We start from the raw sequence: 20,242 nt of genomic DNA on the forward strand, positions 1-20,242 counted from the left end.
GAGGCACAAAAAGTTAAGGTCTCTGCACTGCATCACTTGGGTTGCTGTTTTCCTGCCAGCTGGAGTTTTAAACTCTGCGTGCTTGACCTCACTTGGGTGAAGATCCCTGCCACCAAAGGTCAGGTGTCCCAGAAGCTGTGACACGGAGCCAGGGGATGGTTGAAATAGGCAGATTTATAATCAAGAAATGCAACTCAGAAAGACTACCTCAGAAACCTATTTCCTAAAAATTAAACCCAAGGCACTAAAGGAATTAGGACTTAGATAAGCCACTGCCCTAGAGGGATGTGGATCATCCAGTCAGAAAGACTTTCCTTAAGCTGGAAACATGGAAGTAGAAAGGTTTTCTGTGGTTAACTGTGGCTGCACCCTGCCTTGTTTGGAGTAAAAATCAACACCGAAGTTTCTCACGTTGCAGGGGACAATGGAGGCAGCAGTATTTTTAAGATGGTAAATCGCTGACCCTTGAGTGAGGGCCCACAGGTGGGGTCTGTAAAGGGATGTTTGACCTAAGGCAGCTGATGGATCCAAGGCCTAAAACTTCTCATTGCCCACAGAACGCCCCAGAGCTTCTTGATGCCTTCAGAAAATTCCTGTACACTGTGGCTCTGAAGTGTGGGCTTTGTGAAGGTTTTACTGGAGGGATGATAGGAACCTGGGAGGCTTAGCTCAAGCCTCCACAGTTAAGTGACAGCCAAGCCCTCAGTGGATTTGGCCCAGATGGAAAAGGAACGTAGTGCTCTAGAAATTTCTCCTAACCACATATTCCCCCAAGAAGTTTTTATGCATATGTTATGATTTTCATGAGATAAAATTATTAGATGGTGTCATTATTTCAAATCAGCAGTCATTTGGAAATAGACAATAACTGAGGTGATACCTCAGGAAAAAATGCTGCTGCTAAGAAAAAAAAGTGCTTGCAAAATTCAGAGAAAGCCAAACTGATGTTACTTACGTAGTACAACACACCTCTTCTGCCAAGGTTTGGGGGTGGAGTTCAGATAGGTACTGAAGAGGGAAAAGGGAGTGGGGAAAAATTTGGCACTTGCTCTCTTTAAATCTGACACTGGTAATGATATAGGATATCTAAACTATGGGGTTTTTTTTCTGCAAAAGGAATGTTTTTTTCTTTAAAAAATATATATTATTTTAAGGTCTTAGCACCAAAAATATTGAATAACTGCCTTATTTGTATAAAATCAGCTTACACATAGAGCTGGATAAAGATACATGCATGTGCTTAGTTCCAAGAAGTGAATACAGCTCCAATAACTAAAAGCATCGTCTTCCCCTATGCTTAAAATTATCAGCGTAGTGACCTCGCAGTGCCACTGGTGACAGTATCACTCCTTTTCTCATTAGGTGCATTTCCCAGTGCTTGCCATAGGCCTTTTTCTTCCCGGCTATGAGAACAGGGAAGTTTCACAGATGAAGGGCTGAGGCCGTGGGACCAGTAGATGGCAGCAAGAACACGCAGAAAAGCCTTTCCTCGCCCGGCTGGGCAGCCTGGAAAGCGGCGCAACTCTAAACGGATTCAGTATTTGTCTTCCATATTTGGAGAGTGAAAAGTATATGTGACAATTAGAGGGTAATGCAATATTACAGTGCAAATAGGAGAGGGAAATGACTGTGTAACCACTGAATAGCTTCCCGATTTAATTTGTTTGTACTAACCTAACTTCTCTGCAATTGTAAGTTCGCATCTGAGGGACTTGGAAAGAGGGATGGAGATCTGACTGCTGCCAGTCACCAGGAGCTTCCCCAGCCCTCCTTCTCTGTTGCACTTTCTGTGCAGGGTGAAGGTGATTAAAATTGTTTTTAGGCTGAAAAGTCGCAGAAATCTGCAAATGAAAGAAATATCTCCTTTTACACTCGGCCATCATGATTTTTTTTCTTCATGGGGGATTCTGCTCCCTGTTAGAGATCCTTCTGATTGGGAAAAAAAAAAAAAAACCCTCAAAACGGTTAAAGCATGAACACAAGCCCCAGATATGCACAAGTTTGTTTTTTTTTTTTTCCCTGAAAGGACCTAGGGTCTGGGCTGACTCACCATGTATTGTAGTAATTGCAAAGATGGAATGCAACAGCTCCAGAAAACTGCCAAGAAACAGGCATAAAACCTAGGCATCCGGGAGGCAGCTGGGCTTCCTAATTATTGGCAAATATATTTATATATAAATATTTTGCCAAGCGTGATTTGGGTTAAGAGTTCCTGTGAAGTGACCTTTTGCTTTCCTTTGTTTTGTGTCTGTACACATGTCCTAGATAGATACACGGGGAGAGAGAGACAGACACACAGACCGAGAGAAACGAACGGATTTCACACAGCCCTCCAAAATCCCAAACGATGTCTAAATTAAACGAAGAGGGATATGAAGCGAGGCATAAGTGCAAGCACAGATTTCAGAACTGTGAAAATATGTCAGCAGAGCATCATTTTTTGGTTCAGGCTGATAATCACTCCCTGCTCTCATTATAAGATCAGAAGGGCCATCTGTCCTCTCTGGATAATTTGGAGCTCAGATACAGTGAGCACCCTTGTTAGAAAATGACCCTCCTACTCTGCGTAATCACAAGCACTTGCAGCCCTGCATCCACACGAAGCTGGGGAGGAACAGATTGGTTCCAGATCAGTATTGATTATGTACAGAATTGTGGTTTATTTATTGCTATATTTGGGTGAAGAGGTTTTTTATTTTGGAATGGTGGTGGGATTTGTTTCCTGCCTCAGTTTTTCAACCTGTCACCTTCACTTCTTCAGACTTTCCTTCACGAGATGTAACACTAGGATGTTGCATGAGACTAAGGAGTCTCTTGATTTTGTAATGAGACAAGTAAGCATCAGTCTGAACAATACAGCTCGGGAAGCTGCTTCCTAAGACGCAATCGCTGTTTGCAGGGAGCTGTTTCCCCTCTGATACACGGTTATTTTCTCCAGTGTCTGACTCACTCATTCACAGCCGCAGCAGAGAGGTGTAGAATTCGAGGATTCTTCAATGTTTGCTCTGGACCTGCAGATACAAGCAAGTCTTAGTGACTTCACTGACATCGGACAAAGTCGCTAGCCGAAGGGAAAAACCTTCGGAACATAAGCTGCCTTCCTCTTCTGACCCAGATTCATTGACAAAGTCCCACGTCCCGTCCGTCCCCCCCCCACCCCCCCCAACCCCGTGTTTCCAGTCAAGGAGACAACTTGATCATCAGAAGGGCAGAACCCGAGTGAAAGTGCCCCTTTTCGGAGAAAGGTCGCAGGAATTCATACGAGATGAAATCATCCCATCATTCTTGTGGGGATCGGTGTGTATCGTATCGCTAATAGCAGAGCAAACATGACAAACAAGACGGACAGTTTCAGGACACGAGGACACGGGGAAGTCGCGGGTGGGAGGAATCCGATTTTAACGTTAAGAGCTTCGTCGTCTCTAACGCCCCGCTGTAAGAGACTTAGGGTTTCAAGAGGTAGTTTATTATTATTCTGACGGTAGCGGTTTCTCCTCATTTGTAAGACAATGATGTTTAATATTCACCGAGGAGCAGTGAGGTGGCATTCGAACACCCCCAGCCCCGCTCTGGGGGCAGGGTTCCCGTTGCACAGAGGCTGCGCAGCGCCCGCGGGCACCGCTCCCGGCGGGGTCTCTGGGCCGGGCCGGGCCGGGCCGGGGTGACCGAGACTCGGCGGCAACCCTGGGATTGCTCCTGGCAGGCCCGAGCCGGGCATCTTCCCAAGTGGCTGCAAAGCCATCCCATCTGCGGAGGCGGACAGGTACTGAACAACCTTTGCAAACTCGGCCGAGTTCACACCACGGTGCTTGTGCAGCTGCAGGGGATGGGCGCCGTCGTGCCCGGCCTTCCTGGGGAGTGGGGGGGCGAGCATCCCCAGACTGGGGCAGGCAGAGGCTAGGCACACACGGAGCAGCATTCAGCAGGCATCCCAAGATCGCTTTTTTTGCGATTGGCATCCATAAAACACATCTGCTAAAAATCAGAACAAAGCCGAGTCCAGGTAACATCGCTGTAGATGCTGGCTGGCCTTAAGGACAGACACAATTTTGAGCAATGAAAACAATATCTCCGTTGACTTCAGATAGGTCTCTTTGTCCAGCAGATAAATTTCAAGTGTGGTCTTGCTGGTTGGGGTGAGGGTGAGAGTTTTGTTTGGTTTGGTTTTTTTAAAGATTCCAAATCTACCCAATCTTTATGTTCCCTCTCCCTCTTTCCGTAATTTCCCTTGCTAGGAAAGCTGGTACGTGTTTGTATAAAACTCGAGTACACTGTGAAGAAGGAGAGGGAGAAAATGTGGGTGCAGGACATAAAAATTCTGACAAGTAGCCCCGAATATGTGAGTGATACGTGTATGTTTATTCTCGCCGAACACTCCTACATCTGCTAGGCAAGGCGTTGGGCTCTGTACCTGCTCAGTCCTGTGTGCTGTGTGCTCCTGTGGAAGAAAACGCAGTGAAATCGCTTTACGTGCTTATATATGTGCGTGTGGGACTATACAGACAGATAGGTAGATAGACTGCACTCGCATAATCTGCCCGTGTCTATCTATCTGGGAGGATTAGTTATCTCTGCATCTATTGAGAATTAACAAGGGCGAGAGATTATGTATCAACGTACAGACAACGGCTATGAATATGAAACCTTACGTACATAGGTAAGACGGATTCAGTCAGCCACTCAGCTGCAAAGCTCCTCTTTAAGGCTGCTCTGTCTTATCCTCTCAAAGCCCTCTGACAGCTTCCTCCCAGTACCTTCACCAGGGAATAAGGAGAAGGCTCGGCACTGCACATCCCTGCTTTTCACATCCGAAAATGACAGACATATGTCACCGCCGTGCCTGGACTTTGCTGGAAATGGGCCGCCTCCCCCGACCCCGCCACACACACCTTTTGTTCCAGGCAAAATAAACAACTCGGAGGAGCTGGGAAAGGGTGTTATGCCAGAAGGGGAGAGACGGCGGGAGGGCCACGCTCCCCCCCCCGCCCCCGGCTCCGCGGGTCTGTGCGGGAGCCCGGCGGGAAGGGAGCGGGGGTGCTGCAGGGCGGAGGGCGGAGGGGTCCCTGCGCTGGCGGGAGAGGGGCGCGCCCGGCCCGGGGAGCGGCGGCGGAGGGCAGGGCAGAGCAGCAAGGCTGCCGGGCCGGGCCTGCCGCACCTCCAGGTGTGGGGAAGGGGCCAGGGCTCCAGCCGGGGCGCAGGAGAGGCAGACCACTGGGGTCTGGGGGGAGGAAGAAGGGTAGCTGTACGATCGAGGGGGCCGGGGAGCGGGGCCGGGGCCGGGGCAGGGGTCGGGGAGGCGCACGGCGAGGTCTCTCCGCGGCGCAGGACTGTATTTTGCGGCAGAAACTCTCTTGAGCGCAGACAATGGAGCGGGATGTTTACTGCGGGCGGGAAGACAATTAGCAATTCATCGGGAGAGATGTGTCACCCAAATGTCACGGGGAAGCTAACATGACATCTGTTTTAATGGCTCCGTGCTAATAAACTCCTCTCGAAGGGCGGCTTTGTGGGGACGTCAAAGATTATTTACAGAATGAGTCAGTTTCCAAACGGGCTGAGGCGCCGTCGGTGGCGGCGGGACCGCGGCGCGGCGGGGACACGGCGCCCGGGACACCGGCCGGGAAGGACCCGCCGGGAAGGGGCAGCTGCAGGCAGCGCTCCGGCCCGGCTCGGCTCGGCTCGGCACGGTCCCGGCAGGGCCCGCATGGCGGGGGGCGGTGGAGGCGCAGAGGGCAGACGGCAGCCCCGGGCGAGTGTCCTTCCTTCCCCCCGCGATGGCCGTGCCGCGACGGCAGCGGGAGGCGTGCTCCGAGGGGATGCACGTCCGTCTCCGACACTTGCCTTCTGCTTAGCTTCTCCCAGAGGATGGGGGAGTCCCGGCCCAAGGAGAGACCGCCCCGTGCGAGGGGGCCCGAAGCAGCAGGGACAGGGTCCCCGTCCTGGGCCGCAGGCGCCGGGCGCGGAGCAGCCCGGCCTCGGAGATGGAAGTTCCTCGGCACCGGGAAGGAGCGAGGCCCCAAAAGAGCGGCCGGATTTTCACCGAGTGCCACATCCTGCGTTATTGAACAAGACACGCTGCAGTAAAACACATAAGTAGACAAACTGAGAGAATCCATTTAGAAGTTAACACAGTGACTCGCTCACAAGCACACAGTGGGGGCAGACAATTTAATTTCCTTCAAATCCATTCGAAGATTTTTTATGTTTAAATTGTTGTTTAGATGTCGTACAAAGGTTCTTTAAAATAGGAGAGGGGGAAGCCTATCGAGCCTCTGACCACTGGCTTGTATTTCTATGCCTCCTCAATTTTCGTCCTCTGTAAGGACAGGTTGGAGAGGGGATGTGGGAATACAACTGTTCTTGCAGATACCTATGCGTATAAATAGAAAACGTGTTCCTGTGTTCCTGTCCCTATATACGCATATATGTGCGTCTCAGCTGTACAGAGGGTGGATACTGCACCTTTTTAAGACAAGCAGAGCGAACCAATCCAAAAAGTCTTTACTCGGGCAGAACTGACGCTGAACGTAATAGCAGGTTATTGCAAACTTGTCCTCTGTACTTATTAAACGTCCAGATCAAATACATTAATGGATAGCGAAAATGAAAACAGGCTGAGGACCGTCTGTCGTCCTTTCAAGGGCAACGAAAACGCGGCATTGACACCGGGACTGAACGGAGCAGCCTGCTCCATAACCTGGAGAGAGGAAGGAGGTGGGCCAGGAAGTAGGTGGGTAAGAGGAAAATTGCCATTGTCAGGAAAACTAAATGCAGTTTTAGGTGGCCCACACCTGAGATGAGTAAATAAGCCTCAGATCTACTTTTCTTCCTGTCTCCAAAGGTGTTATAGTCTCAAAGACAGCTAGGGCAGGCAAGTACTGGTCCCGCACGTGCGGGATTGCCCAGGGGACAGAGCCCGGGAACAGGGACTCCTCCTGACGGCCCGGGACCCCGGCGGCCCACTTCCCCCCGTTCCCACCGGGGTCATTCTCTCCCAGCCCTGAACACATCTTCCCATTTTAATACAGACCTTGTGGCGGGGATCTGCTTCCCCGGGCTTCGAAGGGAGCGCTGTCCGGGCCTCCGGGGAGAGCGCACCGTCCCCTGCCCGGGACGTGGGCCCCGGGCAGCAGAAGAGTAGAGGGATGGTGAGAACACCAAAATTGTTCCTATACACCCCTTACTTACTTGACTGTTTGCACCCATCTCCCTGCACACGCCAGTTCTGTGTGGTTGCCCGGTGTGTGTACATCTGTGCCCGTGACTTTTGGGGGAGAGGGGAAGAGCCCCGCTGCTCTCTCCGCTCATGCCCTCGCTGTTGCGCTGCCCCTCGGCGCCGAGTCCCGGGCAGCGCTGCCTGCTGCGGCCACGGGGGCAGCGCGGCGGCCCCGGCAGGGCGGGAGCGGCGGGAGCCAGCCCCGGGGAGCGCTGCGTGGAGGGGGCGGCCCTCTTGCACAGCACCCCCCACCCCGGACCCCAGACCTCTGGGAGTTGCGGGAGGCAGGGGAGGGATCCCGCTCTCCATTCCAGCTATTTCCAAAGCTTGGGAGCACGGTAAACAAAACGCTCTTGCTATCTCCTCGCGCAGATAAGGCAAGAAGTGGCTTTCTTTAATAATATGATTGAAATGTTAGGGGTATGATGCCTCCTCGTTAGTAATATTGGCTTTGCATGCAGAGCACAATCCCATCCCTCTAGACTGCTTAGCCAAAACAGAGCGTAAACTCTGTAATTAGTAACGTGTTCCATCATTAAAGAGCCCTGCTGAGAATTTCTATTTAATAATGGTCTTAAATTAGTTATGATGGTAAATACTCATCTGGAAATTCAACATCTAAAACCATCTACAATCTGGAAATGCTCCAGTCTTGCTGTAATCTCCTGTAACACAGAAATGACTATCACATTCAACCATCGCATTAGAAATTCGTCGTACCGTTTGGTCCACTAATATACAGTATGGATGTGTTAATTAGGTTAACCCATAGACTGTCTGCTTCACAAATATTTAGAAATAAACAATGAAAGCTCCTTTTTAATACGATACAGCCAGGGAAGAGAGGAGGAGGGGCGGATTTGACTCTTTCAGTTGGAAAGTCTTTTGTTTTCAGATAAGGTGGAACCGCAAGGCCGGGCCTAAGAGTTCGCCGACACACACCCACGGGCACGCACCCACGGGCACGCACCCACGGGCACGCACCCTCGCCACCTCGGCCGCGCTCAGCAGCTCCCCGCCACACGCAGCAGCAGCACCCACTGCTCTTCCCGCAGAATGTGGCTGTTATCATTCCCCTCCCGGCCTAGGCAGATCAATTCATCACCACACCTTTTCTCTTCGGGGTTTATTGGGGTTTTTTTTTAATTTAATTTGTCCATTTTAGGAAACAACTTATTCCTTCTCCGCCGTGTCCCCTTATAAAGAGGGGCTTGGCTCCAGCAATTTTTCAAAAAGAGTTTTAAAAGGACCCAAGGAGGAATAAGGAAGAGACAGGAAAAGAGTAAATAAACAAATAAATAAATAAATCTGGCTTCCCCCCTGGCTGCAAGCAGAATTAAAGTTTCACAGGCAGACTGTGATGCAGGTATAAATAAGTCGTTCAGGTACGCTTATCCCCACTGGGGATATCATGAAAACTTATTTGTAATAACAATAGAAAATCAGTAACTGAGATAGTTGGGGGTAATGGTAGGAGCGAAGGGAGGGAAGTGAAGTATATTTCTGTATTTACCTAGACGTTTAAACGTTTATCCTCTCTAGCACTAACCTTTCATGTTTAATGAATGAATCTGCATTGCAGGGTTTTTTTTTCCCCTCCATGTGCCGGCTAGTTTTAAATCTGCAAGCACCACAAAGAGGCCGTGATCCCATCTGCCTATGATTCCAAATTAAAGTTCAAACGGATGGCTTACACACTGCTGATCCTGTATCATAGCCTCTCGCGCCCCTTCAATTACTATTTAATAGAATTACAGTGTAAAATCCCAATAGTCTTAAAGAATGTTTTATCACAGACTGAAGAGAGAGAATATACAGACACCTCCAATGTTATTGAACTGTATTGCTGACCTATTTAGATATTAAAAGGGAATATTCAGTGTTCTACAAGATATTACAAGAGCTCCTTTAATCTGAAAACATGCATATGTGTGTACACATATATATATGCCTCTCTGTGTGTGGACATTGTATACATCAGCTCCACCCGATCAGCGAGTGCACACATCCAGCCACGCTTTGTGGGTGTGTGGGTTCACCCTTGTCCACACGTACACACACCCACTCAATAACACACGCTCCTCCAGGTCGTGTCGAAATTCGTGAGTTTTGGAAAACTGCAGCAAAACTTTATTGTTGCCAGATATTGCTAGAGATGTTAATCCAGTAGGGAAGCCATTCTGAAAAATACTCTTTAAGTGACCTTATTTTAAATGAACTTCCCCTTATGATGTTTCTATGGCGACCAAAAAAAAAAAATCAACCCCTCACAAAAAAAAATTCAAAAAACTCACACAACAAAACCCAAAACAAAAAATCCAACCAAATATTTGCGGTATAGCTGAATTCCCCGCTAATAACTAGGACTGGAATTAAAGTCAGTCGCAGACCGGATTTAGCTGTTGTAAATCTTGACTTCTAGTGTAGTTCTTGTCTTACTTTTTCTACTTGTTGGGCAAAGGATCTGTCTGCCGCGGGGAGAAACGATTCTGCCACTTCACCTAAGCAAGGTGATTCTAACCATGCACTTGGAGGTATTTACATCTACACTTTATTCAATACTCTTTAACATCTTCCTTCTCTTACAGATTGCAAGGTGTCAAGCCACTCTGAAGCCTCCTGGTCTGAAACCACCTTACTTTCAAAATAATAATTAAAAAAAAAACAGCGTCGAAAACAAACCCTCACAGTCGTCCTTCCTCCAGACACAGCAACACAAATCCCTTTCGTATCATTTAATCACAGCTATAACCCAACAGCCCTTGCCTTTTGTCATTACCGTGCCAGAAGAGAATATTTACCATGATTGTCGGTAATATCCTTAGTGCTTTCCCTTCCTAACTCCTTCTTGCACATACAGAGACACACGGACACCCTCCTCCCTGCCTTCTCCATCCCTTGGTCAGTTTGCAACTGGATGGTTTGGTTCATTTCCTCCTTTTTTATACACCATTTGCAAAGTTCTGTGTATCTGGGCTCTCTGCGGGGTGGTGATGTGGCTACAGACCCTCTGCATTTGTACTCGGGCGTGTGCGTGTGTGTGTTGGTGTGTGTCGGTCTGCACACCCGTGTGCGTGCGTGCGCTCTAGAAAAAGGCAATGTTTGTCTGTCCTCTCCCTACACGCGGAATCCAGGCCAGTGCGATGTGGAGCTCAATAAGAAACTGCATGAATAAACACGAATAGAAAGTTGTGCTCAGCTAACCGAGGAAATCAGAGCAATACCAGGGCACCAACGTCCACATTTCTTTTCACTTCGGGCCGGGGCAGTAACCTCATCTGGGTATGCTAAAAATTAAGGGCAACGGGCAAGCAGATTCAAGTCCCTCGAAAAGGCAGCTGTAATTGATCAGACAGAGAGAGATGGGGTGACCGAAGCCCACGCCTGACCGTGGAGGGCCAGCGGCAGCCGGGCCCAGCAGGCACACAAAGGACCCCCAGCCAAGCAAAAGGGCTCGGGCAGCGACCACGGAGGGCGAGAGAGGGAGGGAGGGAGGCAGGTGGCGTCGGTGGTCCCCAGACCTCCACGCCGGATGGCACGCACGCCGGTGGACCAGCAAAACGGAGCTAGCTGGGGATGAAGGCAGTTTTATCGCAGTGTTATAGGCGAGGGGTGGGTGGTGAGGGGGTTAACAACCGTCTCCAAACTGCTCCGGAACCGGCTGGTCTCGGCCCGACTTCCGACGGGCGGGGCGGGGCAGTGCCCCCGCGGCGGAGGGCGAGGGGCGGCGGTGCGGGACGGCGCGGCCGGGGGAGCGGGGCCGCCCCGACCGGCTCCCGGCGAGGCAGCTCGGTGGGCTGCCGGGCTCCGGCCATCTGCCTCCTGTCCTCCGGCTTTCTCTTAAATATTGATCAGACGCACTTCAGCTTCTGAGTAATTTCATCTTAATCAGCGGCCGGGCTCGGCGCGGATAACAAACTAATGCTGGAGAGGGCCTGTGGATAATGCCGGGCCAGGGGCAGGGAGGAGGCAGCCCTCGGGTTTGGTGGGGCTCGATAGGCCCTATCTTCCCGGGGCAGATGGACTTAGTGGGTGAGAAGGCTTAAATGCAGCTTTTCATAGATTTACACCTCAATCAGCCATTCAGGTTTTTTATGCAAATCCTAAAACAACATCATTTATCCATTACGAAGCCCGGCTTTGAAACGGCATATCATTAGCTGCACCCTTGGCACCCCGAAACCATGCAGGCACCGACGCCCCCTCGATGAGATGTGTCCTCTCCCCCCACAAACCCCGCCGGCTCCAGGGAGAGGCGGACACCCCCAGCGCGGCTGGGGCAGCTTCTCCTTCGGGTTTGGGCTGGGGATCCGACCAAAGGAGCAACTTTTTGGGGACGGGAGTGACAAATGGCGCGGGAGAGTAAAGGCCCTGCCCTCAGGCTTAAGCTGCGTTGGAGCCTAAGGCCAGGTACCGGTGGGGCGAGGTTTAGGGCGATCTCTGGCCTCCTCTAGCAGCCACGGCATGACGGGGCGATATTCGGGAGGCTTAATCAGAGGGAAGAAAAATCCAAACCTATCAGTGTACGACTGAGCTGAGGTAGATTATTGCTGCCGGCTTGACGCCTTCTAGCTGCAGCTTCGAGACGCGAAAATTAAAAGAAAGAAAAAAAAAAAAAAAAAAAAAAGTATGTCCCAAACTTTCACGCCTCTGAATCCTTTCAGGTATTTAATTCCGTTAAAAACACTGCTGGATGAGAACGACGCTGCTATCAGAGAGGAACAGAAATACCTCCCTTAAAAACAATGTACCGACATCAAAGATCTTCCTACCCAGAGCTGGGGGTGACTGGAAAGCCAGTTTGTTCTTCTAAAGGCCTCTCCGCTGCCTCTCTGCCGGCAGGGAGAGAAAAAGCAACCCACGCTCTAGCGTGAGACCCGGCGAGGGTGCCGGCCACTGGGGAACCTTTTATCCCCTCGTGGGTAACATTTTTCCCTTCAAAAAGCCGCGTGGGGGAGGGGAAGAACTAGGTCCATCACACCACCCACGCGGAACACGGTAGCCCTATTGTGTGTCTGCCCCCCAGACAATTCCCGTCCATTTCAGTTTCGTACGAGCGGAATTTATTTTCTATCAACTCCCCACTCGTGTTGGCGACGAGCCAGTGGCACGGCCGGAGCTGCCCGTGGGGAAGACCCCGGCGCGGGGCCGTGCGCTGAGTGGAGGCCGCGGGGAGGGGGAGGCGAGCCACGAGTGGGGCGGCCGCTGCCTCGGGCCCTGCGTGTCCTTCAGCGAGGTGGCTCCTGCCACACGCGGGGACGTGTTCCCTACGTGCTCACTGCGCTCACACCCGCGGCTTTTCCTCAGGGGAACCTCAGGTGTGTGAACGTGCTCACACATCGGTTTAGTCCTTAAAATTACCCACTCGTGGTTTGGTCTAAAATCTCGCACCCTATGGCGGTTCTCCCAAATCCACAGGTAGCCTCTTGAGGCTTGGGGGGGAAGGGAGGAGGGGTGAAGAGCCCATGCGCTTTCTACGTCTCTCCGCAGACCTAGCTCGGACTTCACGAAAAAAAAAGGAGGAGGGAAGAGGGAGAGAGGATTCGGGCAACACAAAGGTAGATCGGAAGTCCATATTAGTTTGGAAATGGTCAAGAAATTCCAGGCACGTTTCTCTCTAAATCCCTGGTAATATTCAAAATTGTATTTTCAAGTAAAAACAAGTTTAGAGTTTACCTCTTGCTAATTCACGGCTGAATAATCTGCCCAGGGCAAAGCAAAACTTTAAGGAAAAAGAAAAAAAGGAAAGGGGAAAAGGAAAGAAAGAAAGATGCTGAAATACTGTTAGTCATGCAAATAAAGGCTTCTTTCAGCACATTACAATATACTCCGGATTCGAGGGGAGGAGCTGCAACCCGTTAAGGGCGAGGAGTTTTTGTTTTTGTTTTCATTTAAAGCTACAAAACAAATCCCGAAATATCTTAACCGCTCTCTGGAGACACCCATCCTTGCAGACAAGAGGTCGTGGAAAGCTTTTTAACTCGCAGTGCACCAAAAAACTGACCGGAGTGGGGGGAGACGATGGAGCCCGCCGAGGCGGAGGGGACACGGAGGGACACGGCCGTGCTTCGCGCCGCTATCGCAGCACTGTGTCCCCGCTGCCGCCCGCAGCCTCCTCGCAGGGTCGCTCCGTCCCTGTAAAACCCCTCCCGGTTGTCCCGCCGTGCCGGAGGGGGGCCGGAGGGGCGGAGGGGACGCGCAGCGCTGCGCACCCCGCGGCGGGACAGAGTGCGGGGCCGGGAGCCCACGGGGAAGGAGTGGTTTTCCGTGGCGGACAGAAACACCAACATCGCTGGGTAGATAAGAAAATGGAATACTGTATTTGATTTAGAAAGTTTGTACATATAGATAAACACGCAGTTAAGGAAACAATAGTTTAAGCGTCCTACGTGGAGTTTAAGAAGAGACCCCCCCCAAAGCTGCTATGAAATACTCAAAATAGCTTTTGCATAAGATAACTACAGTTGCACCCTAAGCTTTTTTTTTTTCTTTTCCTTTTTTTTTTTTCTATAGCTGAGGTCCCTTTTGGAAACCTAACACGTCAGATTTTGACGGCTAAGTTTGTGCAAGGAACACCGAGTCAAGGAAAATAAAAAGGAGAGAGAGAGAGAAAGGGTTGGAGGGAGATAGAGAGAGGGGAGGAAGAAAGAGGAGAGCAAATATCATATACAAGCATTTCTACACATATATTACAAACTGGGAAAATGACCGCATCATTAAGATATACATAATTCATATAAAATTTTGAAATAAAAATAAAAATCTGTTACAGTCATAACTATTCTTTTTCCACATTTATAACCAGTACCCACACAGGCAGTGACAGAAGTGTAGAAAAAAAGGTGCTTACGAATAAAATGATTGTCTGCGGAACAAAAAAACAGAAAATTGCATCTTGGCTGGACCATCACTCGGACTAAAAAAAAAAAAAAAAAAAAAAGACAGAGAAAGAGAGAGGAAGAGAGAAAGAGAAATAGGACCAACAAAAAGGCAATAAACATTTGTTATTTCCCTCTTCAAGGAGTTCCTTTTAATTTTTTTTTATTTTTGATTTTTGTACAAATTCGATCGGAGTTTGCATTTGTTTGTCTGGTTTCTGTTTGTTTTCCTTTACTATAGAGAATATTTTTTCCCAGATACAAATTTAATCATCATCATCATGCAAGTGGGTGAAATGCGTCCATGGAAAAGCGCAAAGGAGAAATCGTGCTTGTCCTAAAAAGAATACAATTGTCACTTTTGCTTTGTTTTTTTTTTTTCCTTTCTTTCTTTTTATATATATAATAATTATTATTTCCCGCCCTCCCCCCCACCCTTCCCACTGCAGCACCAGCGTTTGTGACTGTTGAAGTTTTAGCTCCATCTCTTGGTGGTGGTGTTGGCTGACGGTAGTGGTGGTGGATTCTCTGATCCCTGTCTGTTTGTTTGCTATTATGTTTGGGTCGGGTTTGGCCTTTTCTTTCCTCCCGGCTGTGTGTGTGCGTGCATGCGTGTGTGTGTCCTGATTCTAGGTTGCCTCGGTTTGTTTTGCTCGGGACGGGGAGAGGGTGCTTGGCTGTTTGGATTTGGATATTTTTGTTTGTTTGTTTTCCGATATCATACATCACATTCCGAGTCGCTGGAGGTTACCGAGAGGATGGAGGTGCCCGTCTCGGCTCTTTCTGTCAAACTGGAGACGCTGGTGGTCGGGCTGGCCGCCGTGGACGGAGACTCGGCCGAGCTGTGTGTCGGGCAGCCGGGCTCTGCCAGCGACCGCATGCCGCTCTGTCCTATCGCCTGGTGCTGGAGCCTGCATCGCGCCGGGAGACAAAACAACAGCACAGCCCCGCTCAGACACCGGGCGCGGCCGAGGGGACGGCGCCCGCCCGGCCCTGCGCCCTCCCGGCCCGGCCCGGCCCGGCGCGGCGCGGAGCGGAGCCGCGGCCGCAGGGCGGGCCCCGGGCCGGCCGCTCTCCCGCGGCGCGGAGCGGCGGCGGCGCGCACGGAGCGCCGGGCCGAGCGGCCGGGCCGCGCTGCCCCCCTGCCGGGCAGGCCGCCGCGGGGCACGGAGCCCGGGGCACACACAGCGACAGGGGCCGCGGGCTGAAACGGGACGGGGACAAGCACTTCCCTGGGCCCGCCTTTGAAAAACACCAGCGGCGCCTTCTCTTTCCCCGGACTGCCATTCATTCCTCCCCGCAACACGGCGGGCCTAGGAGAAACCGTGTGTGGGTGAACCCCTTTAACGCTTGGGCACCGCGAAAAGCTTCAAGGAGCGGTCCGAAGCGGGCAAAAAACGTACTGGAACCCCATTTTGTGCTCTAGCCAGCACCTGCCTAAATATTTCCCGGTGCACACACACTGTGAGTCTGCGGTAGGGAAGGAGGGAGGTCCTGTCCCAGGGACGCAGCGCTATGAATAAAATAAAAGAAGGAGAATGTGGAACACAACGCTACTCTCCCCTCGAAATTTAGGTCCTTTTTTCATCTGAAAGCCATAATCAGCTTTAAAGTGCTTGTTCTTTCATTTCTTTGATTGTTGACGCTTAAGGGAATATTATCTTTGAATTTTTTTTTTAAAGGCAATAAATATTTTTTAGGTACCCTAGCTTATTGCAAATATTCCCCTGGGTCCGTTTGTTCCACTCGAAACCCAAAGAAAGACTAATTCAAAGATAAGAGCTAAAAGTCCTGGACTGAGCAGCCAGCCTCAACCTCTAACACCTAGGATTGCCTGTGTGAATCAAAACACACTCTTCGCTCAAATGTTTCTCACCGAGGTATTTTTAAATTTAACTTCCTGCAAAGAACAGAAAAAAATGTAGCCGGTTTATTCTACATTTCTCATTATTTTAAGTTGTCTAATTTCAGGGTCTTTGATTTTTCTCCCATTTACAAATCCTGGTGCATTCATCTGCTGTCAACAGCGTTGAGTCAACAAAAGCATCCGTAGGCAACTCCTGTTTATTTACAGTCCTAGGCTGATCTGTTTTCCATTTAATGGAAATTAAATAGCAAGGCACTTTTAGGTTGCATTTCTCCTACAGAATCTTTAATCAGTAGCACCAGTGCTATAATTAGGTGGAATTTAAGAGATAGCATTTATAAGAAGAAGTTTTTGTTTACACGCTTATAATGGTAGCGAAACTTGAATTAAAATAAAACCTGTGTGTCAAACTAAATTAAGGGTCCATTTTCATTTGCAAAATAACTTTTATGACAGTAATGAGAAAGAAAGAAAAAAAGCAAGGAAGAAGGCTGCCTCGCTTTTATCATGGCAAAGCGGAAAGGGGGAAAAAAAAGGAAAAATACACTGAGACACACGCAAATAAATGCAAGTGTAAATGGACAGGAAACACACGACCAGGAGGCCAGGTCGCCATGTGGTGTAAACATAGAAGTGGAGATACAGGGGGAAAAAAATTCCCGGTCTCTTAAATATTTTTTTGTTTGGTTTGGGGTTTTTTGGTTTTTTTGGGTTTTGGGTTTTTTTTTTTTTCTCTTCTCCACGAGCCAAAGAGCTCTGGGGTATGCCTGTGCTGGTCCCGCTGCGCATGCAGAGCAGCACGAACAATTGGAGCGGAGCCGCCGGCTCTGCCGAAACCCCCTCTGAACCGTACCGCCTGCCTCGGCCTTCCGGCCGGGGAACCGCGCCTGAGACCGGCCAAGCACAAATCCCGGCAAGCCCAAAGCCAAAGCGAAGCCCAGCGACCCAGAGCCGTGGGGTTTCCCGTCCCCCGCCAGCCGCCGGTGCAGGAGGGGAGGGAGGCCGGGAGAGTCGGGCGCTGCCCCCGTCGCAGCCGATGTGCTCCGCGCATATCTACGCACACGCGCGCCCACGGAGCTGCCCACGCCCGCCGGGAGCCTGTCCGCACCCCGAGAGCCCGTACGGAGCCGGGGCAAGGTTGGAGGCACGTCAGGCAACTTTGAGCCGTGCCTATCCCCGTCGCATCCCTGTGGCTGCCGGGAGAAGACCTACCCGCCCGGCGGGGGGACCGATTTCTCCCCGATGGAGAGGAGGAGGAGGAGGGAAGGAGAGGCAGGGGCGCGCTGTCGCCCAGGCGGCTGCCGAGCAGCGGAGCGCAGCCGTCCGCCCGCACGGTCCCGCCGCCCACCTCGCCCCCCGCCCCGGAGAGTGGCACAGCAGCCCCACTGACCTGTTTTTAGCCGCCGCTGCTCTGTCTCTTTGCCTTCGGTTTTTGAACCAGTTGCCTACTTGCGTGGGGGTGAGCCCCGTGGCCTGAGCCAGTTCCCTTTTCTTGCTGGGGTTGGGGTAAGGGTCCTGCAGGTACCACTCCCTCAGGAGGCTGCGAGTCCTCTCCTTGAAGCAGTGCGTCTTCTGCTCGCCATCCCAAATGGTCCTGGGCAGCGGAAACTTCTTCCTCACCCTGTATTTATCAACCGGCCCCAGCGGGCGACCCCTTAGCTTCTCGGCCTCCTGGTAGTGCGCTTCGAGCCACATGGCCTGCAACTTGCCGTGGGACTCCTTGGTGAATTTGTGGTTCTCCAGGATGTGGTAGAGGTCTCGGAAGTTGCCCGTGTGGAAGGCCACCACCGCCCGGGCGCGGAGGATGGACTCGTGCTTGTTGATGGCCTCGCATGCCCCCGGCGCCACCGGCAGCGACCAGAGGAACCTCCCCAGCCTTTCTATGTCTCCAGTCTCCTCCAGCGTCTCGCAGACGCTGGCCACTTGCTCCGGGGAGAAGTTGAGTGTGGGCAGCTGAAACATTGACAACTCTTCGTGGGGTGCCCGGGAGCTGCCGCCTCCACCGCCGCCGGCACCGGGGCTGCAGCCCGAGCCGCTGCCGCTGCCGCCGCCGCCGCCGCCGCTGGCGAGAAGGAGGGAGCGGTGGTGCGGATCGGCGGCGAAGTTTGGCAAGAAGAAATGGGTGGGATAAAGCTCTAGCGGGGACCTGAACACCATGGGATGACCGGGGAGAGGGGGAGATAAATCAAGGAGAAAAGAAAGAAAGGGAGGAAGAAGGGAGGAAAGGGCACACGCACCGCGCACGCATCCACACCCGCACACGCACACACAGCCACATAGAGGCACGGGGGCACACACACTCACACGCACACGCGGGCACACGCACACGCGCGCTCACACACACCCCACACGCACACGCACTCACACACACCCGGCCCCGCGCCGCCGCCGAGTCAGGATTCAGTGATTCAACAGCGATCGCCCTAATGACAACAGCCTCATAATATCTCCCCTAAATCCACAGTGAGTGCAGCGCTGAAACATTTTGTTTCGCTTTTCTATTGGTCTTCTGAGTGTCGTTGTGGCGTTGCCATGGCAGCCGCTGCCAATCACTGTCAGCCCTGCCAATCATTACGGAGTACGTAAGGAAGGTTTTTACCACTTCGCCCAAATGCACGGGGGGGAGGGAAGCCGGGCGGTTGGTGGAAAAGCCTGGTTTGTTGTTTGGATTTTTTTTTTTCCTCCTTAATCTTTGCAACTCCTAATCTCAGCACTTCCCCTTCTCCCTGTCTCTCCCCCCTCCTTCTCCACACCCCTCCTAAATAAGGGATCAAATAATGCGAAAAGCAGTGTGCACATATTTGTTGAATGGGATGAGCAATTAGAGGGTGGAATATTATTGTGATCTTAGCGAGCCTCGTTAAAGCCAAAGGAGATATGGGGGAAAAGTAAATGGGCCAGGCTGGGATACACGTTCGGATAAAGGGCTCCTAGCTGAGACAATTTACACATGATTTGCACGTAGTTTCACTTCATTCTGCCTATCTGAGCACTAATAGTGCCGGGGAAGAAAAGAAAGATGAGATCATTAGACCCATCCTCGCGCCGGTGACCCTCCCAGAAACAGGCACATACAGTACAGGCTGGGTTTAGCCCTGGTTCACCGAAGAGTCTCTCCTCCCCTCTCTCGCTCCCTGCCCCTCTCCGCGGAAGGAGGGATCCGCTGTCTGCGGAGTTCCGCGGCCGCTCCGCCGGCAGCCGCCCGGGGTGCCCAGCCCGGATCTGCTCCGGCCGCCCGGCTCCGCGACCGACCCCGGCGGGGTCCCGCTCGCTGCCTCCCCCGTCCCGCTCCTCGCTTCCCTGCCCTCCCGCTCCTTCTAGTCTTCCCTTTCCCTCTCCTTTCTCTTCCTTCTCTCCACTTTGTTTTTCTTGTATTCTGGCTTTCCTCCTCCCACTCGCCTCAGCTCCCCTCGCCCCTTCCTTTCTCCGGAGCCCGGCGACCTTGCGAGGTTGCTTCTCATCCCCAAATCCACCGGGGCTTTACACTGTACCTCTCCTTTCCCCCGCTAATTCTGCCCCCCAACTTGCAAGGCTCTCGTGCGGAGAAGAGGAAAGGGATGCGAGCCAAACTGGATTTGAGCTTTTTTAAAAAAATTATTTATTTATTTATTTATTATTATGAAATTGAGAGCAGGGAAAATATCCATAGTGGTGGTTTGAGTCCATCCCTCAGTAAAACACAGCTGGGCCGTCAGACCTTGCTACCATGCAACTATATTTATTATTAGGTATGTTGCTTTTAAGAAGATTTAATCAGCATCTTGAGCTGGTAACTCTTTTGTTTGGTTTCTGTAGCTATGGAAGTGTGATTTACAGAGATTTGTACGGGTCATGGACATCTTTCCAGACTTACTGTGTATATTTAGACAGGACTTTGCTTGGTGTTAAAAAGTGTATATTTTGAATAGGTTCACACACAGTAGCAAACAATACCGACATTGTAAAGGCATGTACAACGAGTATTGAAACGCAGCATCCAGACTTCAACTAATCTGCCCTCAATAAAGCTGAAATAATTATCCTAAGCCGCCTTTCTAGAAGAAAAATCATTCAGGAATTCAAAACTTTTTTAAAGATCTTTTCTGCATTCCGATGGAGATCGAGGGGTGAGGCTTGGAGCCCAAACTACTTTCAGACATCAATGGAGGGAAGGAGGGGGGGAAGTGAGATATTACAATTAAAATGTGAAAACATAGCGTGACTTGCCCTATCCGAAGGATAATAAAAATACTGCTATGGGTGGTAGAAGTTCTTTAGCTGCGCTCCAAACTGGTTGTGATC

At 51.1% G+C, this 20,242-nt stretch overlaps 1 protein-coding gene across 4 annotated transcripts; it reads right to left on the reverse strand.

Annotated features, from left to right (window-relative positions):
* Positions 1 to 2,642: 2,642 nt before the first annotated feature.
* Positions 2,643 to 19,999, reverse strand: SIX3 (SIX homeobox 3). Of its 4 annotated transcripts, none has more exons than XM_030268999.4 (3): positions 17,352 to 19,993; positions 14,846 to 15,005; positions 2,643 to 3,011 (listed from the first exon to the last, which is right to left on the reverse strand). In XM_030268999.4, the coding sequence occupies exons 1-3, from the start codon at positions 18,116 to 18,118 to the stop codon at positions 2,994 to 2,996; spliced, it is 945 nt and encodes a 314-aa protein (XP_030124859.1). In that variant the 5' UTR covers positions 18,119 to 19,993; the 3' UTR covers positions 2,643 to 2,993. The 4 variants fall into 4 exon arrangements, with proteins under 4 accessions (XP_030124859.1, XP_072783602.1, XP_072783601.1 ...); XM_072927501.1 differs by lacking the exon at positions 2,643 to 3,011 and adding an exon at positions 13,514 to 14,132 and having other exon boundaries at positions 17,352 to 19,992; XM_072927500.1 differs by lacking the exon at positions 2,643 to 3,011 and adding an exon at positions 14,245 to 14,431 and having other exon boundaries at positions 14,819 to 15,005; positions 17,352 to 19,999.
* Positions 20,000 to 20,242: the final 243 nt, after the last annotated feature.

This window comes from Taeniopygia guttata, chromosome 3 (assembly GCF_048771995.1).
Source record: "Taeniopygia guttata chromosome 3, bTaeGut7.mat, whole genome shotgun sequence".
Lineage (NCBI taxonomy): Eukaryota > Metazoa > Chordata > Aves > Passeriformes > Estrildidae > Taeniopygia > Taeniopygia guttata.